The sequence below is a fragment of the Staurois parvus genome, unplaced genomic scaffold (assembly GCF_062004578.1).
Source record: "Staurois parvus isolate SC_StPar_1 unplaced genomic scaffold, SC_StPar_1.0 ptg000145l, whole genome shotgun sequence".
NCBI lineage: Eukaryota > Metazoa > Chordata > Amphibia > Anura > Ranidae > Staurois > Staurois parvus.
The window spans coordinates 6,361,455-6,373,638 of NW_028317941.1; the positions used below are offsets into that span (position 1 = coordinate 6,361,455).

The following is a 12,184-nucleotide window of genomic DNA, read 5'->3' on the forward strand; positions in this document are numbered from 1 at the left end:
TAAAACATCCATCAAAGTAAAATTCACTTTCGTTAAAAAATTGATATGACATATACAACTGCTACAAAAGCTATTATTTTCTAAGAATGTCAAAGAATTTGCAACCATGGCAACAATATTCTAATGCCCCATAAATCTCATTCTGTGCTCATTTGACTGATTCATTGCTGCTCCCAGAACTCTTCACAGAGTTCAAGCCATCGCATAACTATAATTATAGCTGACCATTCGGATGCTGAGACCTAGGGGAAAGAATTGTCCCTCAGTCTGGAGGCTGCTGATCATGGAAAACCTCTGTGCATATGAAGATAACATATGTCTGCTGAATTAAGGAGGAAGTATTTCTTCAGCGTCCCCTCACACTGACTGTACATCGTAATTATATGACAAGTCAAGTTGTGTGAGCAAGCAGCAGGAGTCTAACCTATGCTAACAAACTCATGCAGACTCTGCAACATCGCCAAAATACGCCCATTCCTAACCCCTGAAACCACTAAACAGCTCATCCACTCCCTCATCATATCACGACTCGATTACTGCAACTCCCTCCTCACTGGCCTGCCTCACCACAGGCTATCCCCGCTTCAGTCAATCTTGAATACGGCGGCCAGACTCATCCACCTCACCAACCGCTCCATTTCCGCCACCCCCCTCTGCCAATCCCTCCACTGGCTTCCGATTGCCCAACAGATCAAATTCAAACTGCTAACACTGACGTACAAAGCTGTCCATAATTCTGCCCCAAACTACATCACAGATCTAATATCTAAATACCACCCAAAACGCACTCTCCGCTCCACACAAGATCTCCTTCTCTCTAGTTCCCTGATCTCCTCCCATGCCCACCTCCAGGACTTCTCCAGGGCATCACCCATCCACTGGAACTCCCTATCCCAATCCATCAGACTATCACCCACTCTCCTCTCCTTTAGGCGCACCCTAAAAACCCACCTCTTCAGGGAAGCCTACAGCACCCTCTGCTAACTGCCGATCTCCTCCACTCTTTCTACCACTCCATCCCGTACCACTATTCCCTCCCTCCTAGATTGTAAGCTCCAAGGAGCAGGGCCCTCGAACCCCTCGTGTTTCGCACTGTATTGTAATTGTACTGTCTCATGTATTGTCCCCCATTGTAATGTACAGCGCTGAGTGAACTGTTGGCGCTATATAAATACTGTATAATAATAATAATAATGTGAAGCAACTGGTGCGCACACATACAAGAACATGAAGTATACTACACAGGCAACAGGATTTACATGGCTTACTCAGGAGAATGCCTGAACGAAGATGGCATCCTTATGGGGACAAAAAAAAGATGGAGGCATTGTTGGGTAGTACTGTGATCTCAGAGGTTATAGATACCTTTAATAATATTACTTAGCATGGATGTTATTGACATGAAAAAAAAACTCGGAAGCTCTATGCAATACAGCTTGCTAAAAAAAAAAATGTAATCATAATCGACTTTTTTTTTAACAAATCATTTGCAGAGAAACTCTACTAACCACTTGTTGCTTGTAAACTGATCAAATAATATAACCCAAAAGCAAAGTCAGATAAGAAACAAGAAAAAAGTTTTTCCTTATAGCGCTCCTACAGCTTCAACAGTCTTACATGTGAGGAAGAACATAATGGTGTGAATGGGCCCCGACTGTGCTGTGTGTCAATCATGCAATGGTGGAGTATACACAGACACAGCGTGCTATCCAATGATACCCAATAATCATAAAGCACAAACAGCACAGACAACACAGTATTTTGGGTGTTTGCTTTAACAGCTGAGCTAATTTGCATATCAGCAGTGTGACAGCTCCAAAATCTGGGACAAAATAGTTATTATTTGAAAATAACATATCTGAACAGCTCTGACTTTGGATGATATAGAATATTTTGTTTAGACAAATGTTTTTTTTTTTTTTAGCAAACACAAATTCTAAGCCTGTTCAAAAATTTACATTTTCATTTTGAAACATTACACCGTATTCAGACATGTTCCCTGGGGTCAGTGCTATATGGCCACTAGCTGCTATTAATAAAGATATAGCTTTACCTATACATGATGGGCGAGGGTAGTTCCAGGCTGGCTTTCCATCTCCTCCCATTACACAGGTTAGTGTGGAAGCTCCATCAACTTCATATCCGCTGTCACAATAATATGTCACAGTGGAGCCTAACTTCAGGTCACTTCCAACGCGGGATCCATTTTTTATTGCACCTGGGTCAAAGCAGGATTCCCTTGGGTTTTCTGGAAGGCAAAATAGAAAAATGTTCACTCAAAAGTCCCTAATGTCTACAGAGTATGATATGTGGTGGCTGTTTTAATTTTATCTGTATGCCTTCAAGTGGTTGTAAAGGCTGAAGGTTTTTTATCTTCATGCATTCTATGCATGAAGGTAAAAAACTTCTGTGTGCAGCAGTGCCCCCAGCCCCTTTAACACTTATCTGAGCCTTATCACGATCCAGTGATGTGAATGACAGCCTTGGCTGTCCCGGGTCTCTGCCTCTTCATTGGCTGAAACAGTAAGCGGGAGCCATTGGCTCCCACTGCTGTCAATCACAGCCAGTCAGCCAATAAGGAGAGAGAGGAGTGGGGCCAAGCCACCGCTCCTTGTGTGAATGGACACACAGAGCTGCAGGTGCCCCATAGCAAGCTGCTTGCTGTGGGGGAACCCGACAGACAGGAGGAGCCAGGAGAGCCTGCGGGGGACCCAAGAAGAGGAGGATCCAGGCTGCTCTGTGCAAAACCATTGCACACAGTAGGTAAATATAGGCATGGTTGTTATTTTACAAAAAAAAAATGTACATTTAGAACCGCTTTAAGTATCGGCCTGACATTTTAGATCAGGCGTCTCCAAACTTTCAGTATGAGGACTTCATTGTATATTTTACAAACAATTGCCAGCTAAAAAACAAATAAAATCAGTTTTAAAATACGTGAAAAATCTATTTGAATGATTACGTTTTATTTGGAGTTTTGTAGTCAGTGTGATATGATTTGGTACAACAGAGAAAGAACTTCAATAAAGCTAAGCAAAGAAATTCCAAATAAACTTGAGCCAACCATAAAGGCAAAACAAAATAAATTCAGTCTGCACCTTTGTCATCAGAGTTCCCCTTTATATCAGGGTCCCCTTCAGAGTCCCCCCCTTACATCAGTGTCCCCATTACGGTATCTTGTTACATCAGTGTCCCCATTCTGAATCCTCCATTACATCAGTGTCCCCATCAGAGTGCCCCCTTACATTAGTGCCTCCATCAGGTTTTTCAAGTGAGTTTATATTGGATTGTCAATAATAACTATTGTTTGTATAGTTAGTACAATGCTGATGGTATAAAATGAAAGTGTGTATGTTGTGACCATAGATTTCCTTTAAGTCTTAGATTGTAAGCTCCAAGGAGCAGGGCCCTCCTTACCCTCTTGTATTGAACTGTATTGTTGCTGTATTGTTTCCCATTATATTGTAAAGTGCTGAGCAATCTGTTGGTGCTATATAAATCCTGTATAATAATAATAAGTAAATTAGTTAAAGAAGAGTTCCGGTCTTGTTAAAAAAATTAAATAAAGTCAGCAGCTACAAATACTGTAGTTGCTGACTTTTAATAAAAAGACACTAACCAACAAGCACTATCTGGGCTGGTTCTTTGCCTGTCTTCAGGTCCCTAGCACTGCCATGTTGACTGTGGGAAGCTGGCTATGACTTCGTGCTGGACCACAGACAGCTCCACACTGCACATGCATGAGACAAGCTGCGCGTTTTGGAAGTTCTTGCAGTCTCCTGGGACATGTGAGGTGTCCCAGGAGGTTGCGAGTGGGGAGGGTCAAACTTCCACTCTGCTTGCCCAGACGAGCGCAGTGGAAATGGGTACCTGCCAAATCTAGATACCCACTTCCTAAAATAAAGTTTACAATGAGGTTGGAGTGAGGAGGAAGATTAGCAGAATTTCCTTTTTCAGGTGACGTTAAGTGTTAGGTTGATGACCAGTGATAATGAATATGTGGTATTTGGTGGGGTATCTTTGTGCCAGCACCAAAATATCTGGTGCCAGGCACCAGAAGTAACGTACCAACATGCAGAGTGTATTGCTACATACAGTAGAAATTCAATAACTAACAACATTTCTTGTAACTCACCTGTAACTCTAAAACAACAGAAACAAGCTTCCCTTAATCACTATGAAATCATTCTTGAACTATTCATATGTATGTATTTGCAATTCTAAGATCATATGAGAAGCTTTTGTTATATGCATTACTATCCACTGAATACAAGTGAATGTATACAAGGAGAGTGGAGAGCTGAGGTTATAGGGTATAGTTATTTAGAGATTCCTCACAATTTCAGGTAAATGTAGAATTCTTCCACTGTACAGAAAGGCTGTGGGAAATAAAAATGTGAGATATGCAGAAAATATTCTGGAATTCAACTAAAAATGTGTGTGTATGTCCAAAGAATATAATGGAATACAATTATCTTCCTCCCTGCCATCTCACCTACTAATCTGCTCAGTATTTAAACATTCAACACATCTCAAGGAGTTATCATTTGGGATTTTGTAATGGTATGCATTTTAAACTGACAGAAGTCACTGTTCTGACCCCAGAATGTGACTTTTTGGTCACATTAGGAAAACGATAAGAGAGACTGCAATGCAGAGAGATTCAAAATTCATGGCTCCTCATTTGCTGTAGATTGTTATCACTAAACTGCTGAAATCATTAAGCATCATTAGCATCTTATAATAACGATTGTATACCAAAAAAAAAAAAACCTTACTCTGGAGCTCTGTACTTACAAAGCAGTTCATGTGCAGCTCATGTGGAGACAGCCATAAAGCATGGAATCCGCTCAGAGATAAAAGTGTTTCACTGAAGTGTGACAGAGCTTTCAACAGCGCGCATACAATAGAATACCCCCTACTGAGCAAAATCCTAAACCTCCACTTATATCAGGCCCATTTTTCCTATTACTAGCTTTGAAAGTAGATATTTTTTAATATTTTAAAATGAATCCTTAATATGACATAATACATCTCTTGAAGGAGTTTTCACTAAGAACTCACTATTGTGTGAATGAAAAGTATGTCCTCACAGCTTGCATCAGGGTTAAAATGACATCCTTTCAAGGTAGACTCATACATTCCTATAACAAGATGATTCCTAAATTGGTAATATTCAGTGTTGCTTTGAACAACATTAGCCTTGGGTCTTTGCTTTGTATTACTGAAATATGGTATTTCATTGAAATGGTATATGAAACTCAAACACATGGATTCTAAAGAAAAAAGTCAATCCCCTTACCTGTATGGTACCAATGTTCAATTACAGATCTGCATTGTAAGAACTGATAAAGAGCAGAATGTCTCTCCAAAAAGACAGGTGACCTTCCTCAACTGTAGTGGAACCCACTGCTGTGCTTGCATGCCCAATGAATTGCAGTACAGCAACACTTATTTACTGCTTTCTTGCATGTTCTTACAATGCCGGTAAGAATTATCAAGGGTACCAATAAACAGCCTGGTCTACACTCAAGTGTAGTATGAAGCAGGGCTATTTTAAAACACTAATGGACCTAGGGTAAACATCTCAAAAGCAGGCTCCCATCTTTCATTCCCACAAGGCAAAAAACTTAAAGTTCCAAATATAGAGAGGAGGAGAGAGTATCCAGTTTTGTAGTGCTTTCAGTTCCACAAGCATTTAGATCTTTCTCTACCATGGAGGAAACTTATAAGAAAGATAGCGGAAAACAGACCAAGTGGTCCATGGAGTCTACCCCATTATATATATATATATATATATATATGTGTGTGTGTATTTGTTTTATTTTGTTTTTTTCTTAAGCACTTGCCTACCGTGCACTTTTAATCCCTTCCTGCCCAGGCCAATTTTCAGCTTGCACGGTCATGTGACACTGTACCCATATGACATTTTTATCATTTTTTTTCACATAGATAGAACTCTCTTTTGGTGGTATTTAACCGCCACTGGGTTTTTTTTTTTTTTGCACTATAAACAAAAAAAGAGCAAAAAAAAAAGTTTTTCTTTGTCTCTGTTATAACATTTTTCAAACAGGTACATTTGTCTCCTTCACTGATGTACATTGATGAGGCTGCACTGATGGGCAGCACTGATGGGCACTGATAGGCAGCACTGATGGGCACTGATGAGGCGGCACTGGTGGGAATTGAGGAGGCACTAATGCTGCTGCACTGATGTGCACTGATAGGTGGCACTGATGGGCACTGATAGGCAGCACTGATGGGCACTGACTGGCAGCACTGATGGGTGCCACTGATGAGTGACACGGATTGGTGGCACTGATGGGTGGCACTGCTGGGCACTTTTGGGGATGCAATGATAATCAGGGCACTGATAATCAGTGCAGATGTCCTCTGTGACACTTGCCGTTATCGGCAGTACTTTCCTCACGCTGTGACAGCATGAGGAAAGTGCTTCTGATAACCGGCAACTGTATTTACTTTGTAACCCGCTGTGTCATAGGACAAAGTGATCACAGACAGCGTTCTGGGAGGACGTCATATGACACCCTCCCGGATCCAACCACTCAGTAGCTGTCATTTGGCTATAGCCTGGTTGTCAAGTGCTTAATCTGTGCATAGATCTTTGTTTGAATCCACATATTGTTGACTGACTCATTACATTTGCTGGAAGTTTTTCCCAAGGATCAGCTACTCTATTGGTAAAATAATAGTTTCTTAGAAGAGTAGTTTTTATCTTTCCTCCTGCTAGTTTGAGGTCATGTCCTCATATCCCCATGTACCTTGATTGTGGGCTATAAAGCCATTAGGAAGACTGATTTACGGTATTTCATATGGTGCTTCAGTAATTTGTTCGTTTAAATTTAAATTTTAATTGAAAAGTAAACAAAGCATGCCCTTATATGGAGTGCTGTCCTCAACTGCCTAAGTAGTCAGTGTGTTCGTACAATGCATTCATAATATTGAGTATGCAGATTTGCTTGGATTATAGGTTCTTGATTAAACTGTCCCTCTGGCACTTAATTTTTCCACTTCCACTGGTTTGCAGCCTATGTCTTGGATGTCCTGCTGGAGCTTGGATGCTTTTTATTTCCAAGGCAATAGAAGTCAATTTGTTCCTCATGGGCAGTTGGTGGATATATTGCACCATGTGGTCTTCACAGTGACTGAGCATGGAGTGCTGGAATTCTAGCTGCATGGCTGTAGGTATTGGGTAAGCTGTTACAGTATTACACTGCTACGTCTCTGAGTTGACCATTCTTTGTGTCTAGAATATTTCTGGTACTTGTTTGCTCAGTTGTGTCCTCGCTAGTGCAGGGTCCTTTGTGGGAGAGGGGCACATGGTTCACAGTTAGTAGTGTGTATTGCACAGGGTTCAGCAGGGTGTATTGTGCAGGGCAAATGGCTCAAGAATCCATATCATGCAGGGGGTAGGGCTCAGGAATGTGTATTGCACAAGTTAAATAGTCCGAAAATAATTAAACAGAAAGATAATAGATAATGCACATTCCTGGCAGCCATCTCAATATCTATCAGTCTAATCGATCTACCCAAATAAAAAAACATTACCCATCTGTATGTCCTCATTATATCCAGACTGCTACAAGAATAATGATTTGTAAATCATTACAGCACAGGGACAGAAAGGACAGCTAATCCCAGAAACTCTGCATGTTAATGGAGAAGTGTGAGATCAAGAGTACTGGACACCTGCCCATGGAGTACGACAGCCCCTATCCAACACATAGATGATAACACAGCAAACTCTGTGATCACTGCTAAACGTTTGCACCAACTGATCCTGCCAGCCAGCAAAATACATTTTTTACTACTTGCTTCCTCTGTGGCTCTGAGCTGGTTGATCCCCCAACCTTTAGAATCTCCCATTCTTTTATTGCAGATAACACTTTGATTAGCACAATGTAAGTGCCTAATCAGCTGTCTTAACTCACCCTATATATAGGTACTGGTGGCGTGGTTTTTGATAAAAAGATGATATTAAGGTTTCAAAGACAAATTTTATGCTATGCGGACTTTGGATTATTAGTCATTAGGTGCGTCCTTTTCTGGGTCGAATTTCTCTCCTTTCAATTAAACTAATATCTGGAGCTGGAGAACAGAAGTCACATTTTATAACCAAAATGAAACATTCATCATACCTATTTAAAGATGATAAAAGCTATTAGGTGAAATATTGAAGATACCATTAACCTTTCTGTTCTGTTCTCTACAAATGAAGTTATAACTTCTCTAATGTTATGAAACAATAAACTAACCTAATCTCAGGGGTAATTAATGATATTCCTATGTAGTGGATAGGAGCTGTTCTGTCTGTACATTTATTAAAATCACAACTTAACCTGTTACACACCTTTATCTGCTTCTGGGTATCTTTTGCTGTAATATTTCCCTATACCAGTCACCCAACTTTTTATTACTGCTGTAAATTCTTAAAAGGAAATGTGTGATGCAATATGCCACCTATACTTTTCAAAAGGGAATGTCATCTGAAAACTGCCAGCTGCATGTGTCATAAAGGCTATCAATATTTTGTAAATTAGATACTGGTTCTGAAGAAAGGACTGATGACATTGTGATACTTCAGAAACAGCTGTCTATATCAGAAAGTTTCTGAGATACATGATGAGCATACTAAATACCAATAAATGAACATTTCACACTTATGTTTATGCGCCCTGAATATGAATGACTACTGACATATACAAAAAAAACAAAGGATAAAAGACTGTTGCCACAGCTCACTGGATGAGGAACAGTTATTATTTATCATGTTATGAGTGAGAATCTAGCTGTGAAAAAACACCTCACAAACACCCCTTTCCCTCTCTCTGACCACAATCTCATTACGTTCTCTGTCTCCCCGTCCTATAACGCCTCCTCCCCCAAACGTCAAACCATCACCAGCCGTAACCTCTGCATCCTGAACCCGGCCCCTCTCCATTCTGCAGCTGACCGTCTGTACAACAGTATCCTTCCACTGTCATGCCCTGACCTGGCCACTACTGCGTACAACGACTCGCTGTCAGCTGCCTTAAACTCCTTAGCACCCCTAACCACATGTAGCATTAGACCCCAACCACTTCAACCCTGGCAGAACTACCACACTAAAAATCTTAAACGACGCAGTCGTGTGCTGGAGCAATTATGGCGCAAAACCAGATCGTCTCGAGTGTTCTCCCTCTACAAATCCGCCTTCCTCACCTACACCTCCTCCCTCCATGCCACCAAACAAACCTACTTCGTAACCCTCATCAACACCCTCTCCACTTGTCCTCGCCGGCTCTTCTCCACTTTCAACCCCCTACTCTCTCCCCACCCCCACCCAGTACCTCACTCACTGCCCACGAGATTGCCAACCACTTCCAAAATAAGATCGACGCAATCCGTAAGGACATCGCCAATGCTCAACCTACCTTCCCACCTAGCCTCCCTCCCACCATAACCCCACCAACTCTCCCCTCCTCTGACCTCGAAACCGCCCTACCTCCCACCACACCTAACGTCCCACACACTATAACCTCCCCAACACTCCGCTCCTTCAGCCTTGCTACGACTGAGGAGGTCACTAAGGTCTTCTCAGAAGCCCACCTCACCACTTGCCCCCTTGACCCTGTTCCCACACAACTCCTCCGGTCCTCCCTCCTCCTCCATCCTACGCTCCCTCACCCACATCTTCAATCTCTCTCTCTCTACTGGCTCATTCCCCTCCCCCCTAAAGCACGCGCACATCACCCCCATACTCAAAAAACCCTCCATGGACCCCACCGACCTGAACAACCTTAGACCCATCTCCTTGCTGCCATTTACTTCCAAGCTCCTTGAGCGCTTAGTCTACAATCGCCTAAGAGCCCATACAGTATAAATACTGTATAATAATAATAATTTATAAGGCTTAAGGTTTTTTACATATATACATTTGCATAGGGAGACTATAGTGCAGACTGAGCAGTGTGTGAGCAACAGAAAAAAATGTTTCAGCACTCAGTAACATACGATGGTATTAAAAGTGGTTGTAAAGACAACATATGTTGAAGGGCCCAAATCATCTATCAACCCCAGCTTTACATCATCATATATTCAATTAATGGAAATTGCTAACACAATATCTTTTTTCTTCCTCTTTTTACCTGGGATCATATGACTGCTAACTCTTTTCTAGGGACTGACATCAGTGTAGGAAGTGCCATCGCTAACTTAGGACTCCACTGCCCGTTTTTTTACCAGAATTTCTAGCAGCTTTCCATATTTTGCACTGGAGGAAGCATCTGGCACTTTTACATACCAATGAAGAGGAGCTACTTGTGAGTTTTAACAACACTGTATCAGTCTGTAGCAGAACAGTTGAATAATGTTTTCAGATCTAGAAAGTAAATCCAGTTGGATTTGGTCCCAGTGACCCCCCTGCCCTCCCTAAGTCTCAAACTGCCCATGCACGCTGCTAATTTCATCCAGATCGTGATCAACCGGTTCATATTCGCTAAGTGGGTGTCTCAGTTGGCCCCCTCCCACGCAATGTCCTTTATTTGAAAGAATACAATAGCCTAGCACAGGGGAATCATCTATCCACACTGTTAGTGTGGATTGAGGGATGTTAGATATTTACATTCAGCTTGCAGGCTGAATGAAAAAAAAAATCTAACAGTATATAGCCAGATTTATACTTACCTCTCCATGATCATCATGGATCTTTCCTCTGTGACCTACAATTGCTGTCTCTCCAGTGGTCCCTTGCTGACTATGGCTGGTTGTGGAGAGGACATCCACCAATGGGACATATTATAAACAGCCACTATGTAGAAATGAATTAAGAAAAGGTGCATGGCCAGGAAACCTCAGGAGTGGCATCTTTGAAGGTAAGTAAAAGACTGGGGTACTAGATGAGAAGGGGAGGGCATGGTCATCTAAAGGATAACAGTACTAAAAGTACTTTTATTCTTTTACATACCTACATTTTGGACCATGCTTACAACTTGCCACAACATACTTAATGCTCTAATATTGTTTATTAATACTTGTGTCCCTGATTGTAGAATCAGTTCAATTCACCTCAAGAATGTTCATTTGTTATGTGAGTGATTAAAATATTTGTCATCAAGTAAAGGGTAGGAAAATCTGGAAAGCAATCATTATAGTACTTCTGTATGGTAACCGCACTGTATTCTCTTAAGCTGCTACTTACAGCTTTACAAATGCAGTAATCATCTATCAAAACTAATTAAGATATGGGCCTATGCAGTAGCAGAAATGAGGCTACTGAAAAGAAGCAGTAACTAAGTTAGTTAGTGAACAACTAAAATGTTATTCCATTAATATCTAGTTATCAGTGAATGTTATGTTTATGGTTATTCCAAACACAAGAAGACGTCAGGAGAAGTTAATGATAACTCAAATGACAAGAAGATGGTGTGCAAACTATGCAACAAAATGAGAGATAATACCTGTGTAGTCAATGACAAAGCCTCCGCTGCTAACAGAGGCATCACTGCGAAAAGCAATAAACAGGCTGTTGCTGCTGCTTTCTATCCGATCAGGAAGTTGGGAGCCAAAGAAACTTCCTATTAGTGCGCTCAGTGAGTCTGGTCCATCATAGATATGCAGAAAATCATAACCAGGCTCTAGATTAAAACTGTAATAAAAGACAAGGAGAGATGCTGTAAAATAATGTCAACTATATTATTGCTTATATTTTCCGCTAACTCAAACCTGCATGTTTTCTCAGTCTGTATAAATGCTTAAAAGAGACCCTGTCACCAGCTTAAAACAAGATAAAACACAAAAGGATCAAGCATTTGAAAAGATGTCTTGCAGTGGTATCACTATTCACTTGCAAATTTCCTTTGAACTTGCTAGGAAATTTAACTGCCTCACATGAGTCAATTTCCGAGCAGAGTCCCCACCCTCATACAATCTCTCCTTTTCTGTAAGTGCCTAAATACTCTTTGTGTTGGCCTAGTTCCTCTGCCCCTTCCTTCAACTCCCTCTTTTTTATATAGAAGTTTGGGGAGGAGCAAAGGAGAATGCTACAGAGCAATCTTTCTCAACCAGTGATCCTCTCAAGGTTGTTAAGGGTTCCTTGACCTGCGGCTTATTGGCCTCCCACTTGGCTAGGGATGGATAAATTTGCCTGGTGAGCCACTAACCTTAGCGGTATGTGTATATATAT

At 41.2% G+C, this 12,184-nt stretch overlaps 1 protein-coding gene across 3 annotated transcripts in view; it reads right to left on the reverse strand.

Moving 5' to 3' along the window:
• CSMD2 (CUB and Sushi multiple domains 2) overlaps positions 1 to 12,184 on the reverse strand; it is a 1,275,366-nt gene that overhangs the window by 168,660 nt on the left and 1,094,522 nt on the right. For all 3 annotated transcript variants that reach the window (XM_089673879.1, XM_089673878.1, XM_089673880.1), the window contains 2 exons: positions 11,460 to 11,647; positions 2,054 to 2,248 (listed from right to left, as the gene is read on the reverse strand). In XM_089673879.1, the coding sequence (XP_089530005.1) occupies positions 2,054 to 2,248; positions 11,460 to 11,647 (383 nt within the window). The remainder of the gene's footprint in view (positions 1 to 2,053; positions 2,249 to 11,459; positions 11,648 to 12,184) is intronic.